This window comes from Hipposideros armiger, unplaced genomic scaffold, assembly GCF_001890085.2.
Source record: "Hipposideros armiger isolate ML-2016 unplaced genomic scaffold, ASM189008v1 scaffold_65, whole genome shotgun sequence".
Classification (NCBI taxonomy): domain Eukaryota; kingdom Metazoa; phylum Chordata; class Mammalia; order Chiroptera; family Hipposideridae; genus Hipposideros; species Hipposideros armiger.
Window position 1 is genome coordinate 3,201,496 of NW_017731415.1, and position 9,472 is coordinate 3,210,967.

General features: G+C 41.4%; 1 protein-coding gene across 2 annotated transcripts in view; it reads left to right on the plus strand.

Moving 5' to 3' along the window:
- The window catches only part of EIF3H (eukaryotic translation initiation factor 3 subunit H), a 99,881-nt gene extending 90,761 nt beyond the window's left edge, over positions 1-9,120 (plus strand). The window contains exons 6-8 of one of the 2 annotated variants that reach the window (XM_019642134.1): positions 4,632-4,749; positions 6,751-6,883; positions 8,898-9,120. In XM_019642134.1, coding sequence (XP_019497679.1) covers positions 4,632-4,749; positions 6,751-6,883; positions 8,898-8,995 — 349 coding nt within the window. In that variant the 3' untranslated portion in view covers positions 8,996-9,120. Of the gene's footprint in view, positions 1-4,628; positions 4,750-6,750; positions 6,884-8,897 lie in introns of both variants that reach the window. The other variant, XM_019642133.1, reaches the window with a different exon arrangement.
- Positions 9,121-9,472: the final 352 nt, after the last annotated feature.

The following is a 9,472-nucleotide window of genomic DNA, read 5'->3' on the forward strand; positions in this document are numbered from 1 at the left end:
CCGTCGCCGGTGACTCACGGCAGCCCAGCTCCAGGTTGAGCTGTTGTTCAGCATCTTAGCTGTGGAGGGCAGTGTCACTGGCCCTCATTATGTGGGATCTGAACCGGGGCCCTCTAGCGTCCCAAGCCAACTCTTAACCAATGCGCCACTCAGCCAGCCCTGAATGTGTATTTCTTAAGAATAAGGACATTAAACTGGTTGAAGTCTCCCTTATCTTAAAAAACAAAGTTACAAAAAGAACATCTTTTGACCTCATGCCAATATCACCCATCTTCTTTCACCTTTTGCTTCATTTTTCTTCCTTTTTTATAGTAAAAATTCTTAATAGACCTTTCTGCGTGTCACTGTTTCCTCATTTCCCACTTATCCTCAGCACGTAGTGTCCCATCAATTCTGTGTTGTTAGAACTCTCACTGAAGTCACAGAAGGCGACTTTATCTCTGTGTTACTACTGGAAGTTGTAGACTCTAAATATGGAATATGTTGAGAGCCCTTTCTCCCTGAAATGCTTCCTTTGGAGTGTATGAAACCGTGCTCTCCTGGCTGGCTTCTCATCCTCCAGCGAGCCCTGAGCATCAGTGTTCCCCGAGTGTGTGCGTTCCTGGAGTGACTTCATCGGACTTCCGTGTCCTTTGCTGGCTTCGGCCAGGGCCTCATTATTTCTGTGCCTTGTTACTTGCACATTCTCCTAACTTCCTGCTTTTAACCTTTTTCCTCTTTCATGGCAGTGATCTTGCTAAATGCAAATTGTATGATCATGTTACTCCTTTGCTTAATCTTTGGCTGGTTCCCCATTGTTCTGAAAATAGAATCCAGACTTACAGCCTTAGCTTCCAAGAGCCTTTGTGCTCTTGACTGTTTGTGGTCTACCTCTTTCGTTTCATTGCTCCTTTTTCTCCCAGTCTTCCCCTTCTCCTGTGCTCCTGGTATGCGATTTTCTTGGATTATGCTTTTCCTGCTGGTCTCTGAACATGCTGCTTGCACCCAGTGTCAGCAGGGTCCCTTCCTACCTACCTTGTCTCTGACTCCTCTTATCTCCAACACCTCTTCAAAAATTCAAAATTCAGCTGTCACCTACCCCAGAAAGTCTCGTCTGATCTACCATACTCGCTTTTTGCTTCTGTTTTGTTATAGCAGTTGCACCACTGTGTTGTATTTATCTGTTCGCCTTCCTCTCCTCACTGGAATGTGTTGAGTGCAGCGATGTTAATCCTCAGTATCTAACAGAGTGCTGGCAAAGGAAGGATGTACTTAATAATGTGTGTTGAAAGAATACATGGGAGATGACACAGTACTGTTAAAATTTAATCTTGAAGATATTTGGAAAGCAGTGCGACTATGTAATCAATGGATATGGACATTTGATTAGCTACAGGGAAAAAAATAATTTTAATTTCTCACCTTGTACCATTGGACCAAACACTTAATTATGGGTGAATTAAAGTCAGTCTGTTAAGAAATTAGAAGAAAACAGAAGCAAATACTTAATCTGTTTTCCAAAGAGGAAGAACTATGTTAGTGTTGAAAGTGATTCACTAAATTACAGTGGAATAAGATAAATAAGAAATAAAATTTAATTTGAAAAAAGCCCTTGATTCCTAAACAGGTGAAGTCATTGGGCCAAGGTTAGGTAGCTAGTGCCAGACCTGGAATTAAAGGTAAATTTATTTACACACACACACACACACACACACACACACACACACACACACACATAGAGACACACATGCACAGATGCACCAGTTCTGTGCTTTTTCTGCTATTTCAGAAAGAGCCGAAACCTAATTTTCTTCAAGTTATAGACGGAATCCATATAGAATCCATATTTTAACTGGATTTACTTTCATTCATTCTCGGTGTTCTGTTTCCTTCCAGTCTCTTTCCTCCTCAGCCTTCCCCTTCTCTGTGGATGCTGAAACCAGCCATTCAGCTGCTCACAGCAGGAAACTGGGAATCGCCCTGATTCCTCTCTCAGTTCTGCTTTTTTTGTGCATACTGCCTCCGTCCTAGTCCAAGCCACCACTCTCTCTAATACCATAATGACTCTGTGTGTGTGTGTGTGTGTGTGTGTGTGTGTGTGTGTGTAGTTTCAAAAGTAGAGATAAAATTCACATAACATAAAATCCACCATTTTAACCACCTTAAAAAGTACAATTCGTTGGTTTTTAATATATTCACAATGTTATGCAACCATTACCACTAATCCAGAACATTTTCATCATGCCGTACAAACCCCTGCCCATTAAGCCCTTTTCCCCATCCCCTAGCAGGCACTCTTTACTTTGTCAGTATGTCTTTCCTATTCTGGACATTTCATATAAATGGAACCATACAGTAAGTTGCCTTTTGTATCTGGCATCTTTCACTCAGTGTAATGTGTTTAAGTGTCACACATGTATCAGTACTTCATTCTTTTTATGACTCAGTAGTAGTCTTTGTATGGATATACCATAATTTACCCATTCGCCCTTTGATAGACATTTGGGGCTTTTCCACTTTTTGTCTGTGATGAATAATGCATCTGTTAACATATGTGTACAGGTTTTGGTGTGAGCGTGTTTTCAGTTCTCTGCAGATATCTAAGAGTGGAATTGCTGGGCCGTATAGTAACTTTATGTTTAACTTTTTGAGGAACCACCACACTGTTTTCCACAGCGGCTACACCGTTGTTTTATTCCCACCACCATGTACGAGTGTTCCAGTTTCTCTACAGTCTTGCCAACACTCCACAATTGACTCTTAACTGATTTCCTGGTTTCTGCTCTCCAGTCTGTTCTCTGCATAGCAACCAGAGTGGTCATTTTCAAATTTAAGGCAGAACATGTCACAAATGTGCACAGCTCCAGGGTACCATTTACTTGGAAGTTGAGGGGTCTCCTTTACAGTGTGTCGTTGGGTGTGGTGTGATGTAGCTGATGACTTCCTGTGTGTGCTCGTCTGACCTCCTTAAGCTGTCATGATGCTCCAGCCATGCCACGCCTCTTCTTATCCGTCGACGTTTTGCCCATCTCAGGCCTTCAGCACGCGTGCTTTCTTCCACCTAGATTACTTCTTGTAGAGTTGATTCCTTCTCATCCTTTGCTTTTGGCATGTCATCTCTTTAAATCTCTTTCCAATCATACTATTTAACGTGTCTCTCCACCTCCCTCTTAGTTCCTTCCCCCTTACCCCCCAAAAATGAATTGTAGGCCCAGTGAAGATGGAGACCACGAATGTCACATACACTGTCGTCTCCATATTTGCTGACACTGAAGCTGGCACATAATGGTCTTTAGGAAATACCTGTTTGAAATGAATGAATGCGTACTACTTCTCAGCTAGCGAATTCTAAAGTAAGTTTATGTAGTAGCAGGCTTTGCCCTGGTAGGAGATAGTTGCAGGCAGAAATCAGTGACTGGGCCCGGCCAAGTGGCTCAGTTGGTTAAGAGCTCACTCAAGAGTCTGAGGTCTGAGCAACAGCGGTTTGAGTCCGGCCCAAGCTTTGCTGCCAACAGGTGGCAGGATGGCTCAGCTAAAAAAAAAAGAAATCAGTGACTGGTGCTTATTGTATTAGCATGCATATTAGTGATGTACGTAAAGGAATGTGCATTGGCACACATTGTGAGAAGACGTTGGTGACTGAGCTGCGGTAGGAATTTCTGAGAGGAAAAGAAGTATCAACAACTCGACTACCGATTCTAGGAAGGGCAAGAAGAAAGGAGTCCTCTGCTTTGGGCCGCAGAATAAATGCTATTGTTGCTCTTTTAAAGCCTGCTAGATAGAGAAATTATGTTTGCATGGTTCTCCCTTTTATTTTTTTTTAAAGCTTTTTATTGAGGAATTGGGGGATGGGAACAGACAAGTTGCTGTCCTTTTGTTCTTTAGTCGTTGTGGAAGATGTTGCTTCATTGGCCCAAGTTGGCACCATCATTGTACTCTTCCCGGGCGAGGCAGATCAGTCGCGGGCTTCTGGACGGCTGTTCACTGCGGCTGCTGGCCGCTCACGCTGGCTGCTGGCCACACATGGTAGCCCATGGCAACCCACTGCAGCAGGGGCTGCAGCCTACGCCGTGGCCAGCGACTCACGGCAGCCCAGCTCCAGGTTGAGCTGTTGTTCAGTATCTTAGCTGTGGAGGGCAGTGTCACTGGCCCTCATATGTGGGATCCGAACCGGGGCCCTCTGGCGTCCCAAGCCAGCTCTTAACCAGAGTGCCACTCAGCCGGCCCTGGTTTTCTCCCTTTTAAATCGGTGCTAGCTACTGATTTCAATGTTCTGGAGCACAGTTCGGGGGAGGGGGTGCTAACGAAAAGGGTTCAGGACTGCTGAGCTTCAGCAAACTTGGTTGAAAAGAAAATACCCATTATTGCCTGGCGTGTTTAACAATTCCTCCCCTGACGTGTGTGCTCAGACAATAAGAAATTGAGCCATTTCAGGTATTCCTGTCCCAGTTGTGGGTTCCATAAGGAAAGTTTAACAGCAAGCTGACTCAGACCCTTTCCTCCAGCCTTGCTGTTGGTGTATATGTGCTCTTACTCTTATAGCAAGTGGCAGTTCCAGTGACTATTTCAGAACTGTTCAGCACAATGGCAGAGCTATGACTCTAAAATATGACATGTCAGTATATTTACGTTTCATATTTACATTTCAGCAGTCATTTGGGAAAGAACCTACAGTTGCTGATGGACAGAGTGGATGAAATGAGCCAAGATATAGTGAAATACAACACATACATGAGGAACATGAGTAAACAGCAGCAGCAGAAACATCAGGTTGGTATGATGGAAAAATTCAACAAACAATTCATTTCCAAGTACGATCCTTCAAGAGTCATCTTCAGAATGATCTAAATTATTCTTGTTAAAGCACTGACTATTAGCTAGTAAGTCTATGTCATATTTAAAAAATTGTTCTTTATGTAGTATGTCCATAATATACTATTTACAAGTTGTACTTAAAAATACCTGTCTTAAAGAGAGCCGGTATATTAAGCTCAGATTGTAATGCCAAGGTTATGCAAATAAGAGTCCCATTTATTGAGAAAATCCGAGGCCCAGATTCCAGCGTGTCACAGCTCATTTCTTTACTAACTATAATTGGTTTGGTAGTGGCTCATTGCAGCATAGTTAGCAATCTTCAGTTCATTTAAAAAACTGAGCAATTGTGATTAAGAGCAAGCAATTTTGATAGGAAATAATAGACCAACTGCTGTGAAATAGATAGTATAATGCAGATAAAAACCCTAGAATTACCTGAATATTCTCATATGCACATACATACTACTATGGCCACTTAACCTTTTCTTTATTGGCGTTGCCTGCGGGCCACATGATTTTCAATTCACAGTTTCTGGAATATTGTTTTGGGGCTCCATTGCTCTGAAATGTTAACATTCGATTCACAGATAAATGGATTCCAGAATGTTTATCTGTGAAAGTGTTTGCATATGACTTGCCTTGTGTCCATTAAAATGTACTTTAAACTAGGTGTTGTTAACAGAGTTCTAAGCCCAACTTGGTTCTGAGAATACTGTGGTAAATTTATTTTAAATATCAGTGTTCATATACTTAATGAAATTCCAAATACTTTGTTTCTACCATACTTAGAATTGTAAAACACATATAAATCTATAAAATATTTTTTTAACTGAAAAGATGGTGGTGAAGATGGTGATGGTGAAAAATCTCTGTTAGAGAAAAAAAACAACAACCAAAATCCCAGCTTGATTTCGCCTTCCTCTATCACGTTGAAAGTACGTCGTCTTTGAGACAGTCGAGTCCAGAAACCAGTCTTACAGATATTTTTTCAGAATTCTAATACATCTTAAAATTTTGCAGTTGACATTTATTCTTACTTACTATTCATAACCCTTTTTACATTCATCTCAGTTCTGTTCTCATACCCCATCACAAATGTAGGAACCTGCAAAGCAAGTTACTCCCCTACATTAGGAAGAGCCAGCATTTCCCTTGCTGTTTTCATGGGACTCCGAGGACTTCAGAGTTTTACCAGCCACTGGAGGCTCTCATGGCCTGGCCTTTTAAGGCTGTGTGAGGGACATTATTTCCCCTGCCATTGTAAACCATCCAACTATTAGCTCTTGATTGTAATTTGATCTGTAAATTTGTAGGTGATATTTACCTTTATATACATTCCCACCTTCACTTCAGAGAACCGTGGGAATCTTTGGAAGCATCATCTGAGCTAATATTCATTCTTAGCTATAGAACTAAAAGCACAGATGATTATCTGTTGTTAAGAGTGGTAATAGTATTTACTATTGTAATAGGAATGATATTCTAATAATATAATAATAATGTCATCAGTATTATTGTTATTTTGGTCAATAGGGATAAAGTTGAAAGAATCTCCCGTGTATAGTTCATTACTTATTAAAGTTAAGATGAATCATATTTGTAATGCTGTCATTTACCCCATTGTCATAAATGGTAAAGTTACTCCCTTTCACTCACTAACCGTGGGCTTCTTTGCCTTTTAAGCCTCCTGTTTCTCACATAACCAGTTTTGTTTTTCTGAATCATTAGTTATAGACTCTTAGAGCTCAGGGTGACACTAGAGTTTACAACAAAGGAACTTTCTTCTCCTGTTGCCATATTTAGCCTCTTGGAAGCAAGAGTTACCAAGCATTGCCATTTATAATGCTGAGGTTGGAATTCAGAGCAGTGGGGCTTTACTGGTGGCAGAAGTGAGGGAGGTCATTGTTTTCCTCAGGTGGAGAAACATAACCAGATCGTTTTCTATCTGCATTTTAGTATCAGCAGCGTCGCCAGCAGGAGAACATGCAGCGCCAGAGCCGAGGAGAACCCCCACTTCCTGAGGAGGATCTGTCCAAACTCTTCAAACCACACCAGCCCCCCGCCAGGATGGAGTCTCTGCTCATTGCAGGTACCGTCGGCCAGGGCAAAGCATGGCGGTGTACTCTGTTCTTCAGAAAGCAGACGACAGTGAGAGATTTAAAAACACACACACACACACACACACACACACACACACACACACACACACACACACAGAAAAATATGTCATAAAAGCTAATGCATTGAAAGTAGTTGAATGATGAATTTGAATCTAGCACCTGTAATTTCTGAAATTTAAGAATTTGTTAGTCTTTGCTACTTTTACAGTCCTTTCTGGGCTTCACTCTGTTTATCTAAACATTTTTGAGGTGGCATTATAAACTTTCTGAAATAGGTTTTATTTGAGTTATTTTTCATGGAATCTAAGAAAAAATTTTCAGTTTCATAATGCAAAAGATCATGTAGCCAAAGCCATCCACTTTTCACGTTGCTGCTTTGCACCGAGCCCAAGTCTGTCTGTGTGGGTGTTCCAACCGGGTTGAATTCTCTGACTTGAAGAAGAGAATTCCCTTACTTTGATTTCAGTTGTAGCAACGTGAATGCAATTCTGGATGGACTTTCTCTGGGGATGCTTCACATTAACAACTCCTTTAAGTGGTGGGGATCTTATGTCCTACATTAGGGCTTGATTTGAGTATATGACATTCATGCTCTTATTTAGCTAGAAATGCCTTAGTTCTGTGTACATGCTGTTAAGTACTGGTTGATTCAGCCAGTTGTCTGTGAGACATTTACTAGAGTGAAAATCCTACTCAAAGAAAAGCTGATCTTTCACAATTTCTCAATTCTGTTGATATATTTTTGGGGTGGGGTGAATCTAAATTCCATAAAACTTTCTGGTACACATATGAGGTATAATAAAAAAATACAGTGAATATTTAAATTAAATTTTATTACAGTAAAAGACACATGGCCATTAATGCCCCTCACTTTGAACACACTTATCTCATCATTCTTGCCACTTTCTGAAGCAATTCTGAAGTCCTCTTTCCTGAGTGTCTTTACTTCATCCTCCATCATGGCTACGCTCCATGTCACACATCGCTTCTGATATATGGCAAGTTCTTTCAAATAAAAACATTACAGTGTGTCCTCATCCACCTTCTTCACTGGATCTGGCACTGTGCGGCTTCTGGCTCTTCCCCAAAGTCAAAATGACCACGAAAGGAAAACGTTTTGAATCGATTCAGCACGTGGAGGCAGCCATGACAGTGCAACTAAAGACACTCAGGAAGGAGGACTTCCAGAACTGCTTCAGAAAGTGGCGAAAATGATGGGAGAAGTGTGTTCAAAGCGAGGGGGAATGTTTTGAGGGGGATTAATGGCAGTGTGTTTTTTACTGTAATAAAAAAATTTTTTATTTAGACATTCACTGTATTTAGTGATCCCACCTTGTATAAATTAAATTTGGGAAACTGAGACACATTCATTATTTAAGGTCCAATGCAAGAAGAATTGTGTTTCTAATACTTTCAAAAAATATGTAACTATTGTAGCAGATTATATCATTAGTTTTAAGACTTAAAATCAGTGCTGGAGTCCTTTTGTCACGTGAGCTCTCTGCTCCTGTTCTGTCGTGACTTGAGGAAGGGAGGAGGAGTTGTTAGGATTTCCAGAGTGCAGACTGAGAACTGCTGTGCTTGTTCATGTCTGGGTCAGGCGGGTCGGTTAGTTTGCAGTCCTCTCTCCCTGGTTAAGGAGAGCAGTGCTGTTTTCTCACTTGTCACAGTACCGTGTCGGTCTGTTCGGCATAGTCAGCACATTTTCATTGACAGCTAACATGTACCTAACCGCTGAGAACCTTTTAAAAAGTTGTAGATTTTTTTTCCCTTCTCCATGTAACCAGGAGTGGAAGATAGCTTAAGACCTTATATTCTTTATTATCCCTGTGGAAAAATAGAATTGATTCTTTTAACTTGACTCAAAACAAAACAAACTGCAGGAATTGTGTTATGCTGATTTTCTTGTTTGACCAGTGTTCTAGGTCATTTCATAATTTGTGGAACATGATGACTCTCTCTCTCACTTTCCCAAATGCACAGGCCAGATTAACACTTACTGCCAGAACATCAAGGAGTTCACTGCCCAAAACTTAGGCAAACTCTTCATGGCCCAGGCTCTTCAAGAATACAACAACTAAGAAAATGAAGTTTCTGGAAAAGGAATTACATGGACTCTTGAGATCACTTTGGGGCAACTCTCGGAAGAAATACATTTGCATATTGAAAAATCTTTCTAGCCAATAATAAAGTATAAATAAAACAATCTTGTCTGCTTGCTCATTTGGTTTTAGATAGCTTATATTTGTTTCCTTACATCTAATTTCCAAGAGCTAAAGCAGTCTTCACCAGAAGGTTCACCAGGCGCAGCCCCACAGAGCCCTTCGCCTTTGCGACCTCTGAGGTGCCACATTTCACCCACCCGGTTGTCTGGCCTGTCCTGACCTCTGACCCAGAGGTCCCGGCTTGCCGTGAAGCCTGGGTCTTCCTGGCCCAAGCGCTCCTGGAATCACCTGGAGAGCTTCTCAGAGGTCTGTCTGTTCACTTCTTTAGGTGATGGTTGACCAGTCCTCATGCTCATACGCCACTGGGCACAAAAATAAAAAGTCGCTTCACCA